Below are 19,712 nucleotides of genomic sequence, written 5' to 3' on the forward strand. Positions count from 1 at the left end.
CTGTAAATGATTTCCCATTGCAATTGAGAAATCATTGATAATACAGCTCTCACTTTGCTGTTGGCTCATATGTACAGCCAGTCAGACAGTGTATGATGCTGTCTGTGTATCACACAGTGACTGATCAAAAAGAGTGTTCTGTCATGTCTTATATATATACAAGTGAAGTATACTTGAGTATCCAAGGTATTTATATGATCTCATTCAATGAGACAAGGTGTGTGTATATTGGCATATAGAATTTGCCTAATGTGTATAAAGTCTGAATTAGGTTGGTTCTACTGTATATGTTAATATTTTGTCAGTTAAAAATTGAGTTTAAGGTATTAAGCTTGTATGAGATAACTGCTCTTTTCATTTGTTACGTTCTGGTCTGCTTGTTTCAGACACATTGTTATGCACCAGTCATTTGACATTAAGTGTGAATAATGCATGTGTTGTGTGTGTGTGTGTGTGCACTGACCAAAAAGAAAACTAGTGTCCACAAATGCCCAGTATGAGCAGTCAGGTATTTCATGGTTTTATATATTCTAATTTTCTGTTGATGGAATCCACAAATGTTTGCCGTGATGTCACGTGTCTGACGTTGCATGTGTCAGACAGTGGGGGTGGTGTGAGTGGTTGTGGCCGTCACTCAGTCAGGGCTGGGACTGGGGTGTCAAGTGTGACAAATGAGTTACAGGACAGTGAAGGATACTGATGTTTTGTATTTGTATTTCTTTTTATCACAACAGATTTCTCTGTGTGAAACTTGGGCTGCTCTGCGCATCGCTATTCTACAGTGCCACACATTTTTTTGTATTTTTTCCTGCGTGCAGTTTTATTTGTTTTTCATATCCAAGTGGATTTTTCTACAGAATTTTGCCAGGAACAATCCTTTTGTTGCCATGGGTTCTTTTACTTGGCGCTAAGTGCATGCTGATCACAGGACCTCGGTTTATCGTCTCATCCAAATGACTAGCGTCCAGACCACCACTCAATGTCTAGTGGAGGGGGAGAAAATATCGGCGGCTGAGCCATGATTCGAACCAGTGTGCTCAGATTCTCTCGCTTCCTAAGCGGACGCGTTACCTCTAGGCCTATCCTGGGGATAGCTGATATTACAATGAGATTGAAACAGAAACGTAAGAATACTTCTTCCTGGCCTGGGAAGGCAAAATGTGTAGAGTTCAGCTGTTTGCTTCAGGGGGATGGAAGGACATGTGAGTCTGAAAATACTGACACTGCTCGTGTTCAGGTATACTAAATTGGACAGTTCGACTGACCAACTTATACTATTCATATTCAAAGTAAACAAAATTTGATAATTTGACCGACCAACTTATACACTGTTCATACTCAATGTAAACTAAATTGGATAATTCGACAGACCAACTTATACACTGTTCATACTCCAGGTAAACTAAATTGGATACTTCGACTGACCAACTTATATTCTGTTCATATTCAAGGTGAACTAAACTGGACAATTCTTCTGACCAACTTATGCCTATGGTGATTTTAGAAAAACATCATTTTGAGCAGTATCATGAAATGTTAGTGGTGTGAAAGGTTGACATTTACACTTCCAGGTGAACAGGATAAACTGGATGTGGACATGCCTGTGTTGTGTGTCTGTGGTTGGCATCAAGGGGAAACTTGTTGGATTCAGCCATGTTTCCATGAAGTTTGTTTTTGTTATAAGACTGAGAATGTAATTAGAGGGGAAGAGAAGTGGTACATGCAGGGAAAGAATGATTACCATGATGATAGCAACAGTGATAATGATGTGCATTTACGTAATGTTTACCCTGTATCTCTGAGCGCGTGTAATGATACACCCAATCTGAATCCGACGCAGGAATATCATTTTTGAAAAAAAAAGTGTTCAGATACAAGTTCACTAAAAAATACTGTTCTAAAAACAGTGTAACATCACTCACGATTCACACAACTCTCCCACATCACCCCTAGCTTTCTACCCCTCCAGGCAAACACACACACACACACACACACACACAAAGACGGTTAGGGGAGAGAAGGATCTGTAGTTTTAAATTATTGTTTGAGCAAGTATGTTTTGGTGTATTAGGACACGATGACTGGTTTGTAGAGAGTGCTGTGGGACAGAGCTGGTGTGTTGCCTGTCCGATGGCCCTGCTGCAGTGTAGCAGTGGCATTGTAACATGGCATTGTGCATGGGTGGTTTGGTTGAGCATTGTACATGGGTGGTTTAATTGATCATTGTTCACGAGTGGTTTGATTAAGCATTGTACATGGGTGGTTTAATTGATCATTGTTCATGAGTGGTTTGATTAAGCATTGTACATGGGTGGTTTAATTGATCATTGTTCACGAGTGGTTTGATTAAGCATTGTACATGGGTGGTTTAATTGAGCATTGTACATGGGTGGTTTAATTGATCATTGTTCACGAGTGGTTTGATTAAGCATTGTACATGGGTGGTTTAATTGAGCATTGTACATGGGTGGTTTAATTGATCATTGTTCATGAGTAGTTTAATTAAGCATTGTTCATGAGTGATTTAATTGAGCATTGTACATGGGTGATTTAATTGAGCATTGTGCATGGGTGGTTTAATTTGAGGAGAGGATGGGTGTCTCTTGAAATAACGCTTGTGTATCAGATATTACTTCTTTTTCGATGGTGGTGGGTATTGTATTTATTGATCTAATTCTTTTTCTTTAAAAATTCATGCAGAATCTCATGTTTATGAATGGAGACTGTGGTTGGTGTTTAAACACTACTGAAGTTTCTGACAGTACATCAGTACCATTTTAATCTTGGTGTTTCCAACAACGCCCCTGAGATATCACTTTGTAGACTTGTTCAGGGACTTGGTTTACTTCCGAAGGATGTGGTGTCAGCTCTGGAAATGTCAGATGTTCATGAACTTCTTGACAGTTTTAGTTTTCTTTCTTCCGATGCTTTGATTGGAACACTGACATTGTTTGTGTTGTATGTCTGTCTTACTGTTGTGAAAGATCTTATCTGTGTTGTGAAAGCTGACTGTTGATCTTCTCACTGGATGAAGTGAACAGGAAATGTGTGTCAGTGTGCTTGACTCCCGACTTTGTTCACCACCCATTGCCTGTTTGGGTTTTTTTTTTTTACTCCCAATACACAATTCCGGACAGGTTCATCCCATGCGGTAAAGACCGCTGAACTGATTTGAAAAAAAAAAAAGAGAACAGGGAAGAATATTGGAAGAGAAGAAATAAAGAATCAAGAGTTTTTATGAATGCTGAGACTCAGTCGAAGATTGGAATGTATTTGTATTTGTATTTCTTTTTATCACAACAGATTTCTTGGCGTGAAATTCGGGCTGCTCTCCCCAGGGAGAGCGCGTCGCTACACTACAGCGCCACCCATTTTTTTGTATTCTTTCCTGCATGCAGTTTTATTTGTTTTTCCTATCGATGTGGATTTTTCTACAGAATTTTGCCAGGAACAACCCTTTTGTTGCTGTGGGTTCTTTTACGTGCGCCGAGTGCATGCTGCACATGGGACCTCGGTTTATCGTCTCATCTGAATGACTAGCGTCCAGACCACCACTCAAGGTCTAGTGGAGGGGGAGAAAATATCGGCGGCTGAGCCGTGATTCGAACCAGCGCGCTCAGATTCTCTCGCTTCCTAGGTGGACGCGTTACCTCTAGGCCGTCACTCCACATTAATGGACATTAACATGACCTAAAAGTTAAGGTGTCATCATGTGGCGATGCTTCCTCCCATCAAGATCTGTCCAGCATGTTGGGTTTTTTGCCACGGTCATGCTTTAAAAAAAAAAAAAAAAGCAAAAAAGAAAAGAAAAAAAAAAGCAGATGTGATGTCGCAGACATGGATGAAGGACACAGGGAGAAGAAGAACAGTGTGTAAAGTGTTCTTTTTTTTTTGTCTTTTTCTTTTTTGAATCTTTAAGAGATCTTCCAGATTAGACTGTCTGTGGTGTTGGTTGGTTTTTCCCCCCCCCACTCAGCCATCACACTTTTAGTTGTCAAGTTGAGTTGGGTGAGAAGACTGTGATGTGGAGTGTACAGAGATGGTGATGGTTCTGATGAAAGATCAGGAAATGGGTCAGTTTGTGTCTCTCTTGGGGTGGTTTGGTCAGTCAGAAAATATCTTCCTGTTTTTTTGTTGTTGTTTTTTTGTGTGTGTTTTCAAATACGTTTGTGGACGCCTTGTCCACTCCTGTGGAAAGTGTTCATATGTATTATGATGATAATTTTTTTATAAACGGTTCTTTTTTTTTTTTTTGTATAATGTCGTCTCACACATATTGACTGTAATCTTAATGTGTAGGGCTAATACTTTAACGAAAAAAAAAGAAAAGATAAAAAAAAGGCAGATACATACACAGCTTGGACATTTGTGGGTCTGTAGTTAAGGACATTTTGTTTAATGTATACCAGCTACACAGAGCTGAACAGCAAGGGTGTGAAGGTGTTCATGTTACCCAGTAATCTTTGCCCTGTTTGAAAGGGCAACAGTGGCTGTCTTGTTTTTTGTCAGACATTTCACACCCCTGGCCTTGTCCCGATGTCCGTTTCCAGATACATGCAAGGCTCAACCCTGTTTGTTTTGTGTGTTGTGTTGAGCTCAAGACCAAAAAAGACATTGTTCCTTGTTGATTAAATGCTGATTTGTGCTGGCCTGTTTCCTGTGCTGTTTTGATTGTGTGTCCGTGTTACATGAAAGGTGTAGGGAGAGACTGGGAGACAGACTTTCTACGGTTGGTTTGTCTGGACCTTTTATTTACATCAATGTTTATCGTGTGTGATGGTTGATTGGAAGCGCAACAGTAAGCAGCATTTGCGTGAAGTTAGGTGCCTTTGTCGTGAGCACATGGGGCAGAAAATGGTGTACTTATTTGTGGTACCATGTGTAGGGTTCAGTTTTGAGAAAGGCAGTATTGTTCGTCTTGTATCTTCGGTTACCCTCCATGGTGTATCACTGGTTGAAGAAGGTCCTGGACATCTTCCCAGGCTGGTGACCATTGCTGGTCCTGTTCCCCATGGACGTCGTGTGGGATGGCTGGACAGTTCATCAGTTTCAGTTTCACTTTCTCAAGGAGGCGTCACTGCGTTTGGACAAATCCATACACGCTACACCACATCTGTTGAGCAGATGCCTGACCAGCAGCATAACCCAACGCGCTTAGTCAGGCCTTGAGTGCATGCTTACATATTTGTGTACCTATGAAAGTGGATTTCATTTTACGTAATTTCGCCAGAGGACAACACTCTCGTTGCCATGGGTTCTTTTTCAGTGCGCCAAGTGCGTGCTGCACACGGGACCTCGGTTTATCGTCTCATCCGAAAGACTAGACGCTCAGTTTGATTTTCCAGTCAAACTTAGGAGAAAGGGCGAGAGCGGGATTCGAACCCACACCCTCACGGACTCTCTGTATTGGCAGCTGAGCGTCTTAACCATTCTGCCACCTTCCTCCTCGTGAAGTTCATCATGTTGACAAAGAAACCAGGTCTGCAAAACTGTATTTCTTGCTATGCTCTGTGGGAAGAGCAAGACCTATTTTCTACACAAAGGGTGTAAGGGTCTGTTTTGACCCAGGATGTTCAGCAAAGGTTATTGGCCTCTGTTGAAGTGTGGATCTTTTGGCTGCATGAATCTGTGCAGGGAATTGTAGACAGTGTTTCCACTGCATAAAATGGATCTTTTCAAAGCAGCGAAATGTTTGAGGCACTCGCACTGACATGTGTTAATATATGGTGAGGGTTAAATTGCATGGTTTACTTCGTTTATCTAGGGTACATACATAGTAAAACTGACATGTGTTCATGTATGGTGAGGGTTAAATTGCATGGTTTACTTTATCTGGGGTACATACATAGTAACTGGTCAAGCACCTGTCTGAAAGAAGGCCATGCAGTGAAGAAAACATAGCACCGGACAAAAAGTTCGCAAGCACTTTGAGGCGTTGTGTGTATGCAGTAATGTTTATGGGGATAGTGTGCAACAGCTAAAGCCTAAAAGATAATTCACACAATTGCAGTTAATTTTATTTGGGTGAAACTTGTGCGTGTGGCTGAGAATAGTTCACAAGAACGCAAGAAAACCATGTTTTTTCCACAGTAACCAGACATTCTCTCTCCTTCATGCAGGGGAGTTGGAACATTTCATTGTTGCTCAGTAACCAGACTTTATAACAAAACCACTAACTTGAAACCTGTTGACGTTTTTATTATTTCTTTTTTTTTTTACGGTTTGTTTTTTTATACAATGCTGGTCATATCGTGAAACTGTAAGATAGAAAAACTGTGTAGAACCGTAACTACACAGTGTTGTAGTTTGTTATATCCACCTTGGCAATCACGAGGTTTTGACCCCCCCCTCTTCCATATTTGCTTTCTGTTTATCTTTCATTTCTGTTGTTTTACTCCTCTCTTTTGTTTGGTTTATATATGCGGTTTGTTTGTTTTTTGTATTTTTGTTTTGTTTTTGTTTTTAATGGAGTATATAGTAAGCACATTGGATCAGTGCATGGATAAGGATCTGTTCCATCCCACACCCCCTCTCTTTTATTTTCCTTTTTTACAATTAATTTTTTTTTATTTTTTTTTTTTTTAAAGTAGATATGGTGCAGCACATGTGGATTGGTCCATACACTTTAACGCCTCCTTGAAACTGAAACTGAAGGTGGATTCCAGACTGGCAACAGAATTGTCTGTGTGCAGTCTGTGGACATGTCAGTGGACTCTGGTCTCGCACTGCTGGTGAAGTCTCTCATGATCTCATGGTGCAGTCTTTCTGTCTTGAGCAGCAGAAATCATATGATTATTGATAACCTTTTTGGTTTTTTTTTTTTTCCAGTTCTTAGAAGTGAGCGATGCAGGCTTTTTTTCCAGTTCTTAAAAGTGAGCGATGCAGGCTTTTTTTTCCAGGTCTTAGAAGTGAGTTTTTTTTCCGCAGGCTTTTTTTTTTTCTTTTTTTTTTTCCAGTTCTTAGAAGTGAGCGACGCAGGCTTTTTTTCTTTTTTTTTTCCAGTTCTTAGAAGTGAGCAACACAGGCTTTTTTCCAGTTCTTAGAAGTGAGCGACGCAGGCTTTTTTTCTTTTTTTTTCCAGTTCTTAGAAGTGAGCAACACAGGCTTTTTTCCAGTTCTTAGAAGTGAGCAACGCAGGCTTTTTTTTTTTTTTCCAGTTCTTAGAAGTGAGCAACACAGGCTTTTTTCCAGTTCTTAGAAGTGAGCAACACAGGCTTTTTTCCAGTTCTTAGAAGTGAGCAACGCAGGCTTTTTTTTTTTTTCCAGTTCTTAGAAGTGAGCGACGCAGGCTTTTTTTTTTTCCAGTTCTTAGAAGTGAGCGATGCAGGCTTTTTTTTTTTCCAGTTCTTAGAAGTGAGCGACACAGGGGAGAGGCTACACATGTCTGCCTGTCTGCACCAGACCATTGTATTGAATTGTATAGTATTACTCTTTTTTTTTTCTTTTTTTTTGTGGTCAAATCGGATTTCTGTGTGTGAAATTTGAGCTGCTCTTCCCAGGGGGAACTGGTCGCTACACTGAGAACACCACCTTTTTTTTTTCTTTTCTTTTTCTGCCTGTAATTTTATTTCTTTTCCTATCAAAGTGGATTTTTCTACAGAATTTTGCCAGGGACAACCCTTTTGCCCCCAACATCACATTGTGTGCAGATATGTCTGACTTACTTCCTCTGGTCCAATTGTTACCTTTGTTATTGCCCTTGTGTCTACACTTTGTCTACAAATTCATGGGTATTGTAAAAAATCATACGGCAAACAGAATCTTGACTTATGTTGTTGACTGGTTTGAGAAAGGGACGCATGTGTTTATTTACGACAAAGGAGACAAGGCATTTCACCACATCAGTGTAACTGCTGATGCAGCAGTGGTAGAGATAGCACCTCTCTGTCTCAGTCTCACACAAACACACACCAAGTGTAACTAACACATTCACACAAACACACACCAAGTGTAACTAACACATTCACACAAACACACACCAAGTGTAACTAACACATTCATCCAATTGTTTTAGAAACCTGAAACTGCACAGCTGTTCAGTGCAAGCAGACAGAGCAAATACCATGCATGCCAGTTTTGGGGGCTGTGTGATGCTAAGGCTCTGACACAAAACCGACAGACCTGGAGGAATCCTGAGAACAGTTCTTCTGAGTGACGCCCTTGTGACTCTTCACAGAGCTGAGGGAGAAGTATATGATAGTCAGTCGTGTCCGACTATGACCATCAGAACAGCAGAGGAGGCAACTGCTGTTCCGACTATTTGGGCTAGAATTTGATTATAGTGGAGAGTGTCTTGCCCAAGTACATCCCCACTCTCTCGGCCAAGAGGGTTTTAGGACAGTCGGCGTTGGGATGATTCCCAAAGGCCAACTAGCCCACAAGACTGCAGCACCAAGAGCCAGTGCAATTTTGCCTCCTAGTTTGAGAGTCATAGTCTTTCACAAAAGACTAAGCTGTAAATGGTTTCCCATTGACTGGAGAAACCATTGATAATACAGCTCTCACTTTGCTGTTGGCCCAAATGTAAACTTATGTCAATCTGTGATATAAGCCGAGTGTTGGGCGAAGTAGAAGTACCTAATACACCACAAATGAAGTACCTAATACACCACAAATACCTAAAACACCACAAATGAGAAAGACAGCCACAGGAAGGCAGTGTCCAAAGTTCTGCTGCTTCAGTGCTCCTCGCCCAGTGAAGAAAGCCTGAAGGTTGGACACCAGCCCTCACAGGACACACCAACACACAGCATCATGGTGGGATAGTGGATCAGTGGTAATGCATCTGCCCAAGAAGTGAATCGGAGCACACAGGATCGAATCCCACACGTGACTATTTCTCTCCCTCCACTTGCTCAAGTGGTGACCTGGACGCTGGTTGTTTGGATGAGATGATGAACTGAAGTCTCTGTGTGCGTGCACTTAGTGCATGTAAGAGAACCCACAGCAACAGAAGGTTTTCCCTGGCAAAATTCTGTAGAAAAATCCACTTTTATAGGAAAACAAATACACTTGCTGGCAGAAAGAAGCTGCACTGTAGTGAGGAGAGCAGACTGAACTTCACACACAAATCTGTTTTGACAAACAGTGACGCAATACAATACCAGAAGCAGCATAAGCATCACACACGCACACCCACAAAATACCCAAGAATAGTCGCACATTGAAAAACTGTCAACATCACAGTTTAATATTGGAAAAAAAATGTATATAGGCATCTTAAACTACAAACATCACTCATGCATAATTCTACCATATAAAAAACGACTATCAGTCTGAATCAACAGACCATGAATAAAAAAAAAATTAAAAAAAGCATACAGAGAACATCCATACGGTCAAGCCAGGCATTGACAGTGAACAATGACTCAAAGACAGAGGAGGGCCTGGGGCATACAAAACTATCGTCATAATTCACAGAGAAATTTTATATGAATACATTCATAAATACTTTATAATATCGTTGCATAGCATATGATTTATGACAGACTTATATGTGATTAAAAAAATCAAGCCAAGGCAACCATCTTCATTAGGGATTTACTTTGGTGTGGTCTTTAGTAGGAAAAGGCAAGGTGTGGACATTGCTTCCTAAATGTGCCATTCAACAGTGAGAGAAAAAAATGATAAATGTAGAGCCTGCAGTACTATCTTAACAAATGTGTGTGTGTGTGCCTGACTGAAGCCTGCCTGAGTGACACAGGAAACAAATGATGAGCCCCTACAGACAGCTGTCAGCCGGTTCTACCTAGGTAGGCAGCCTGCGAAAGACTCAGCGTGTCAAACGCTGAGTGTGGTCTCTAACTAAAGACATGCGCTATGTAAGAATAAAACAAATTTAACGGTGTAAGGCTGGGATCTTCTCCGGTGACTTATTTCACACGAAATAACCACAGTCTGTCACATCCATGAGCCACACGATGCACGGTTCAGGTACCTTCATAGAACCTGCGTCGACAGATCATCACTTTCTAAGTCTTGTTCCTAGATGCAAGACACAATACTCGGGTTCCCTTAGTATCTCCACTGGAGACACACATCTCAGGACTGCAGCAAGCTTTGAATGATTCTGAAGGGAACAGATGTCCCCGCCCCCACCCCACCCCCACCTCGTTATGAAGTGACCCATTTTATTCCTTCACCATATGACAACATGTTAGTGAAACCCGCCCTGAATATTTGCCTTGTTGGAATGGTGTCTATCAAAGCCAAACATGTATTCCTATAAATCATCTACACTTCTGGTACTCTGTGCCACATGAAGAGATGTGTGTATTGGGGATGGAGACTACATGGGCAGCTGTACAGTGCTAACAGTGACATCAAGCATTGGTGGGCTGGTTTGTGTTAAACTACATCAACTCTACAAACCCTTCAAGCACACACATTCCTTTTCAATGTGGACCACCTAGAAATTACTAATAATTCAGGGCATCCCTAACTACTCTACATATAAGTGAAACTGTTCATAAAGGCACATGTATATGGTTTACATTTTATTTTTCATAAAATGGTGATGTGCAAAGCTACTGACCTTGAACACGTGGTCACTTTTTATCATGTTAACACACACTGTCGTGCTTTCACTTGTCCACACAGTCAAGCTGTTGTGCTCTGATGACTGCATTCTGCACACTGTGAGTCTGGACCACAGGAAAGTGCTTTCAACAAGGTGCAACTATTAAGGTTGGTCCTGAAAGAATTATGCACAACAATGGCTTTTTTCCCCCTTTTCTTTCGCAAATTCTAATGCCTTACATCTGTCATTTCTTTGTTCCAACCTTTTGATCGACAACGATGGCTGCCCTGAACTCCTGAATACAAGCCAATAAATGTGGCATAAAATATACAGTGTCTGTACACACCACCACAACAAAACGAAACAGAACACCTATGCAGTGTAAGCAGCGAATCGGCCGAAGGTGTGGCACAAAGTCTGCCCTAACAACTGGCAAGAGGGATAGTGTCAACTAACATTGTGCACAAGACTGCAAAATATATCAAAACAGAAAACTTAGCCATTTAGTTTCCACTGAATAGAACATAATGCTGATGAAATAAATTCTGTTTCCAGTCACATCTTTTGAAACACCCTGTTGCTATTTTTTTTCCCCCCTGCTCTTTATACTCTTGAACAAATCTTTTTTCCCTGGCTTGCACTGACTCAAACAGCATGTTGACACACACACACACCACTGAGTCTGGCTTGTCACACACCTGATGCAGTTCACACACCCCTATTGCAGCACAGTGTAAACCTCCCAAGGCAGCAGACACTTTGTTCTTCATATTATGCTGATACATGAACACAAACAACACACCCAAAGCGTAAATCTATGTACAATCATGCAATTTCATGTAGGAATAACAGTTTTTTAAAAATCAATCTTAAAAAAATAATCCACCTACCATCTTCCAAGAAAATACAGAAAACACAACAACAACAACAAAAAAAAAACCCAGGAAAGTTGCTTTAAAAATAACACAGACTTGGTTTTCCGATAAGAAAATTCATTCATCATAATTCCATTGTGACCAAAGAAATTTGTAAAAATCTAATTCTGACCAAACGTTCCTAAATGCATTCAATAAATAAGAATAAAGCAAGGAAAAAAAAAAAAAGGAAGCAAAAAAAAACCCCCCAAAACCACGTTGTTTCATTTTCCCTGAAAGACAACTAACCCACCCCCTCCCTCCCTACCACAAAAGACAATCTGACCAGGTCATGGAAAAGGACAAAAAAGAATTGAACTCCCTTCTCCCAAGCACTGACAATGACACTGCCCACTGGACATGGCTCGGCAAGCCTCAGACCTAAAGCACCACCAAAACATGCAGACAAAAACAAGGTGACTGAACGTGTGGCAACGAGACAAACCTTAGACTATGACTGCAATGGGCCGTAACCAAAGTTTTCATGTACCAATGTAGAATCAAGAGAATTAAAAGTTTTAGAGTACTCTGTGTGTGTGTGTGGTCTGCATGTGATTCTGTTGAGTGCCAGTGGGAGAAAATCTCCTTGGTGTAGCTACACGTGTGTAAGAAGATTTGCGTGTTTGAGAAACGAGATGTGTTTGCAGCGAGTCAAAGTATGAGAGGTTGATCTAGCTGTGTTGTCATTTGCTCTCTGGATGGGGAAAGAAATGTAGAGAAAAAAATCAAAAACAAAATTAGGATATTTTGTTGAAGAAAAAGAGTGAGAGATGAAAAAAAAAAGAAAAAAAAAAGAGAAAATAATGAAACACGTTTAGGAAGTTTTGTAAAAAAACAACAAAAAAAACAAAAAAACAACAACAAAAAAACTTAGTAAGTTTTCCATGGGTCAAACAAACCTGTCGGCTTTTCTTTACAATGACCCAGTGACTGACCGTTCCTCACCATGGCCACAAGTACTTCGCCGTGACAGGTCACACAGCTCAGTGTATTTCTTCACTGTGTTCTGCTACAACACAACATGGCACTGCACTGCACACTATGCCGTGTGTCGCCCTGTCTGTGTTTCCCCACACCCCTGACACGACACGTGTTCACTGCCCCACCCCAACCCCCAGGTACCCTGAATACCAAAAAGAACCTGTCTGCATCTCTGGGGGGGAATCTAAATGAGTGGCGTGGGAGTAATGCCTCTGAAATGGTGCAGATGATGGGGCAGCCCCCCCCCCCCCACCCCCCCAAAAAAAAGCAAAGAGCCCCTGAATGAGGATGTTTGATGGCCAGGTTGACAGCATACTTATAGTAATTATAGTAGTAATTATAGTAACATCTGCAAACTATACAATTTTTTTTTCATTGATTTTAAAAGAAAATATAATAATAGTAGTTATAATAATACTAATGATGATGATGATGATTAAAGAAAGAAAGAAAGAAAGGCAGAAGACAGTACAAAAAATCAAACAAACTGGGATACAGACACTTGTACTGTATTTTTTGCTGTTGTCTTTTCGTTCAGTTTCGTTTTCAGAACAAGAGAATGTGAACACTGGTTTGAAGACACACACGCACACACACACACACACACACACACTGCTAAGTTTTCCTTCCCACTTCACAAAACACTTAAGTTCTACTGGTTCTCTGACTGCTGAAAAAACGGTGGGACACACACACACACACACACAGTGCCTGTCTGCTGTGAGGTAGGCGTTGGCACCGACAACAACAGGCTGTCGGACAGGGGAGCATGAAGAAGACAGCACATCGCTGTCCTACTGACGCACACCACAGAAAACCACACTGACACCCCTCCCCCCCCATCCCCCACCACCACCCCTCTACCCAACCCCCATCCCCCACCCCACTCACCCCATATCAATCAACCAACCACACCACCAGCAAATATCAGATATCTGATGTAAATGCAACATGAATGTATTCCATCAGTCAAAGGGTTTATATAAAACATCTGAAGAGGAAATGGGGAGGAGTGAAAGAAAGAAAGAATCCCCGATCTTTAAAATAATAAAATAAAATAAAAACAATTTTTTTTTTTTTTTTAAAGAGGCAGAATGAAATGTAACACAGAGAAGAGAAAAAAAGAAGTGAAACTGTCAAAAAAAAAAACCAACAAAAAAACCCAAAAAAACATCCCAATCAGGAGAGTCTGTGACCCGCTCAAGTGACAGCCTTACTTAACACTGACGGAAATTAATTTGACTGTGGACCAGGCAGAAAAACTCACCAGAAAAGTGCAAGAGCCATAGTTTACATCTAACTATGCAAGAGCCGTAGTTTACATCTAACTATGCAAGAGCCGTAGTTTACACGCAAGGGAGAACTTGCCTGACCATGAAAGAGTAGCAGCCATGGTCTCTCACACAGAGAAATTTGACCAAGAACAAAGTAAACTCCCCATTAAACTGTGACAGCCAAAGTTTGACACACAGAGAAATTTGACCAAGAACAAAGTAAACTCCCCATTAAACTGTGACACCAAGAACAAAGTAAACTCCCCATTAAACTGTGACAGCCAAAGTTTGACACACAGAGAAATTTGACCAAGAACAAAGTAAACTCCCTATTAAACTGTGACAGCCAAGGTTTGACACACAGAGAAATTTGACCAAGAACAAAGTAAACTCCCCATTAAACTGTGACAGCCAAAGTTTGACACACAGAGAAATTTGACCAAGAACAAAGTAAACTCCCCATTAAACTGTGACAGCCAAAGTTTGACACACAGAGAAATTTGACCAAGAACAAAGTAAACTCCCTATTAAACTGTGACAGCCAAGGTTTGACACACAGAGAAATTTGACCAAGAACAAAGTAAACTCCCCATTTAACTGTGACAGCCAAAGTTTGACACACAGAGAAATTTGACCAAGAACAAAGTAAACTCCCCATTTAACTGTGACAGCCAAAGTTTGACACACAGAGAAATTTGACCAAGGACAAAAGAAAACTCCCCATTTAACTGTGACAGCCAAAGTTTGACACACAGAGAAATTTGACCAAGGACAAAAGAAAACTCCCCATTTAACTGTGACAGCCAAAGTTTGACACACAGAGAAATTTGACCAAGAACAAAGTAAACTCCCCATTAAACTGTGACAGCCAAAGTTTGACACACAAAGAAATTTGACCAAGGACAAAAGAAAACTCCCCATTTAACTGTGACAGCCAAAGTTTGACACACAGAGAAATTTGACCAAGAACAAAGTAAACTCCCCATTAAACTGTGACAGCCAAAGTTTGACACACAAAGAAATTTGACCAAGGACAAAAGAAAACTCCCTATTAAACTGTGACAGCCAAAGTTTGACACACAGAGAAATTTGACCAAGAACAAAGTAAACTCCCCATTAAACTGTGACAGCCAAAGTTTGACACACAAAGAAATTTGACAAAGGACAAAGGAAAACTCCCCATTAAACTGTGACAGCCAAAGTTTGACACACAAAGAAATTTGACCAAGAACAAAGTAAACTCCCCATTTAACTGTGACGGCCATGATGTCTGACACACGAAGAAATTTGACCAAGAACAAAGTAAACTCCCCCATTAAACTGTGACAGCCAAAGTTTGACACACAGAGAAATTTGACCAAGGACAAAATAAAACTCCCCATTAAACTGTGACAGCCAAAGTTTGACACACAGAGAAATTTGACCAAGGACAAAATAAAACTCCCCATTAAACTGCGACAGCCAAAGTTTGACACACAAAGAAATTTGACCAAGGACAAAATAAAACTCCCCATTAAACTGTGACAGCCAAAGTTTGACACACAGAGAAATTTGACCAAGAACAAAGTAAACTCCCCATTTAACTGTGACAGCCAAAGTTTGACACACAGAGAAATTTGACCAAGAACAAAGTAAACTCCCCATTTAACTGTGACAGCCAAAGTTTGACACACAGAGAAATTTGACCAAGAACAAAGTAAACTCCCCATTTAACTGTGACAGCCAAAGTTTGACACACAAAGAAATTTGACCAAGGACAAAAGAAAACTCCCTATTAAACTGTGACAGCCAAAGTTTGACACACAGAGAAATTTGACCAAGGACAAAGTAAACTCCCCATTAAACTGTGACAGCCAAAGTTTGACACACAAAGAAATTTGACCAAGAACAAAGTAAACTCCCCATTAAACTGTGACAGCCAAAGTTTGACACACAAAGAAATTTGACAAAGGACAAAGGAAAACTCCCCATTAAACTGTGACAGCCAAAGTTTGACACACAAAGAAATTTGACAAAGAACAAAGTAAACTCCCCATTAAACTGTGACAGCCAAAGTTTGACACACAAAGAAATTTGACCAAGAACAAAGTAAACTCCCCATTTAACTGTGACAGCCATGATGTCTGACACACGAAGAAATTTGACCAAGAACAAAGTAAACTCCCCCATTAAACTGTGACAGCCAAAGTTTGACACACAGAGAAATTTGACCAAGGACAAAATAAAACTCCCCATTAAACTGTGACAGCCAAAGTTTGACACACAGAGAAATTTGACCAAGGACAAAATAAAACTCCCCATTAAACTGTGACGGCCAATGTCTGACGCACGAAGAAATTTCGACAGACGATGAACAGACGGCAGACCAGGCTCTACGTGAAGTAACAGACCAAAGGGTCTGAGTTCAAGCACCATCATGAAAAAATAACCAACATCTAAGAACTATGTACAAAGACAAAAACCGCTTTCTTTTTTCCTCTCTACACAGAACGTCGCCATAACAACCCCGCTTTCCCGCTCCTGTGCCAGGCGGGGGACAGTGTGCAGACAAACAACGCTCCACAAACAATATTTCTGCTGGAGATGGGGCCTCAGCGAACGCTGTGTTAACTATCCAGAGAAGTCCCTCAATACCTCAACAGTCAGCTAAACCAAACTACCAAAAGGGACAAAAAACAAAAACAAAACAAACAAAAAAATGACGATGATAAAATTCTATTTAGAAAAAAAAAAAAAAAATCAAATCAAAGACTAATACTGTACGAAAAATAGAACTGTGGACTCTTGACCACTACACATCAGCCGCCCACTAACACATCATGCATGGGAAACCTGAGAGAGAAAAAATAGAAACAGAGAGAGAGAGAAAGACAGACACACACACACACACACACACACACAGAGACAAAGACAAAAGGAATGACAGAGAAAGACAGAGACAGAGAATGAGAGAGAGAGAGAGAGAGAGAATCAGACAGACAGAGAAAGAGAATCAGAGAAAGACGGAGAGAGAGGGAGAGGCGTGGAGGCACCAAGCGACCAACAGAACACCATCGTGGCGCTGGCCTGAGGTTCTGCTCTCTGCCCGTCATCCGTCCCGTCTCCCTGTGTCACAGCACTGCAGTCACACTGTCACACAGTCACACTGGCAGACCGACAGACAGACAGACAGACAGCACAGATCCACAGTTTGACTGACACATGCACAACGACACGGCCACCGTGACACCACGGTCAGCTGGGTCACAACTCTGCTGGGTCCTGTGTAAGGCCGCCAGGTCAACACAGCACGATGCCTCCCACACCGTCCTTTCCTCTGCAGTGTTCTGTGTGAGACACAGCGTCCACCTCTCTTCCCCACCCAGTGGGCCATCGCCGCAGGATACAGCATGGTTCTCGTCCCCATCACACAGACGCAAGGTCTGATACAAAACAGACAACAGCCCCCCAGCCCTCCCCTCCTGTGATGATGACTCGTGCACTGGTTACACAACAACTCGGTGATTTACAAAATATAATTTACCTGGGACAGATTTGAAATATTTTCAGCTGCTGACAATTCACCTTCTGTACACTGTCATGCCTTTCGTCTTCCATGGCTCAGGTGTCTAGGAGAACCCCCCCCCCCCTCCCAACCCCCACCCTTGCACCCCCTCTCTCCTCCTCACCCACACCTGAGCCGTCACTTCCCCATGGTCACGGTCATCACACTGACGTCTCCAAACGTCTCTTCCCCCCAAACCCTGGCGCCCCACCCCACACAGCAGCGAGTCTCTCACGCTGTGTGACCAGTGGCCCAAGCTGATACACAGCACTCAATGTTTCACACATGCGCCAGAGAGTCAGGACGTGAGACCGCTGTCAAACGATAAAACCAAACCCAGAGCTAACAAACACTAGCTCTCTACGTCACCATCAACCTTTGTCATGGGGCAACACTTTTGTTCATGTGCCGCCAGAAAACGGTCAGCTGATGAAGCCTCTGATGACACAGCTAACACTGTGATGTGAGTCTCTGGCACCGAGACTGACAAAAACCAATCCCTCTTCTGCCACACTGAGAACAATCAGAAAAAAGTGCATGACTCATCGCATCCCGTTTCCTGTATCTTCCTTTGTACCATGATGCACACCGTCACCTCAGAAACGTTCAGAAACAATGCGTTTTTTGTACAACTTTGTGCTTTCTTTATCTGCCATGCAGTAGATTAAAAAAAACAAAAAAAAAAAAAAACAACAACCGAAAAAAAACCCCAAAACAAAGACAACAAATAGATGATTCATAAAACTTCCACTTGGCAACACACACGGGTCTGCAACAATCCTGACAGTGGCTATACCTGGCAGAAGAAAGCAAAACAAAGCAGAAAAAAAAACCTTAAAAAAAGTAAATGCAATGGATTCATCTGTTTGTTGCATCAAACCAAAAACAGGGCACAAACATAAAACATAAAAAAAAAAACCCCACATGAACACAAACTGCACCTCTACTTCTCTTCTTAGGCAGTCTTCTTCCATCTTCGTCGCGGACGATAATAGTATATAAAACTAAAACAGACGAAAATAAGTAACCCGATTTTACTTGATTTAAAATTTTTTTTTTTTTTTTTTTTTACATATACACATATTCAAATTACAGCTTTGTAACAAGTTATTTCTTTTTCATATTTCTATCAGTTTATTTATCAATTGCCAAAGAAGAAGAAAAAAAGAAAAGAAAAGAAAAAAAGGCAATGGTTGAGAGTTGTGCGAGTGTACAAAACATACAGCTTTGTAACATTTATTAATTATTCATATCTTATCAATTCATTCATTAATTCCCACAGAAGAAAAAAAAATAATATGGGCTTGAGGTGTGTGTGTGTGTGTGTGTGTGTGTGTGTTTTGCACAAAGCAAAGTTGGACAAGACTGTGTGGGCACAGGGAATCTGACCCGTGTGTGTGTATGTGTGTGTGTGTGTGTGTGTGTGTGTGTGTGTGTGCGCGCGCTGTTGTTGCCGTGGAGATGTGTCAACAGCTGCTGCCCCCTCTGCATGTGTATGTATGCGTGTGCTGTTGCCGTGGAGACGTGCGGGCAGCTGCCTACGTGTACCAGGGCCGCTTCCTCATCCAGCGGATGGTGTAGCCGGAGTCGACGCGGATCTTGATGGAAGCGGCCTCAGCGCTGCGCACTGTCTCCTTGACAGCCTGCATCAGGTTCTGGGCGTTGCCCACCAGCATCTCTGTGGCCTCCTGGTCCTCCTCAGAGCCTGCACGCCCCAACCACCCCGTTAGCGTCATCGTCACCCTCACCACGTGGCTGTCATCGTCATCTTAACACCTACCCCTTTACCGTCATCATCACCCTTACCACGTTGCTGTCATCGTCATCTTAACACCTATCCCTTTACCGTCATCGTCACCCTCACCACATTGCTGTCATCGTCATCTTAACACCACCCCTTTACCGTCATCATCACCCTCACCACATTGCTGTCATCGTCATCTTAACACCTACCCCGTTAGCATCATCGTCACCCTCACCACATTGCTGTCATCGTCATCTTAACACCACCCCTTTACTGTCATCGTCACCCTCACCACGTGGCTGTCATCGTCATCTTAACACCTACCCCGTTAGCGTCATCGTCACCCTCACCACGTGGCTGTCATCGTCATCTTAACACCACCCAGTTATCGTCGTCTTAACACCACCCAGTTATCGTCATCATCACCCTCACCACAATGCTATCATCGTCATCACTGTCACCATGTCATTACCATCATCATCACCACACTGCTATCGTCGTCATCATGGTCACCAAGTCATTACCATCATCATCATCACCACACTGCTATCGTCGTCATCATGGTCACCAAGTCATTACCATCATCATCATCACCACACTGCTATCGTCGTCATCACTGTCACCATGTCATTACCATCATCATCATCACCACACTGCTATCGTCGTCATCATGGTCACCAAGTCATTACCATCATCATCATCACCACACTGCTATCGTCGTCATCATGGTCACCAA

The 19,712-nt window shown here is 41.8% G+C and overlaps 1 protein-coding gene across 11 annotated transcripts in view; it reads right to left on the reverse strand.

The window, feature by feature from the left end:
- Positions 1-9,169: 9,169 nt before the first annotated feature.
- The window catches only part of LOC143286727 (vinculin-like), a 95,446-nt gene continuing 84,903 nt past the window's right edge, over positions 9,170-19,712 (reverse strand). For all 11 annotated transcript variants that reach the window (XM_076594445.1, XM_076594443.1, XM_076594444.1 and 8 more), the window contains one exon: positions 9,170-18,937. In XM_076594445.1, the coding sequence (XP_076450560.1) occupies positions 18,771-18,937 (167 nt within the window). In that variant the 3' untranslated portion in view covers positions 9,170-18,770. The remainder of the gene's footprint in view (positions 18,938-19,712) is intronic.

This window comes from Babylonia areolata, chromosome 10 (assembly GCF_041734735.1).
Source record: "Babylonia areolata isolate BAREFJ2019XMU chromosome 10, ASM4173473v1, whole genome shotgun sequence".
Classification (NCBI taxonomy): Eukaryota; Metazoa; Mollusca; class Gastropoda; order Neogastropoda; family Buccinidae; genus Babylonia; species Babylonia areolata.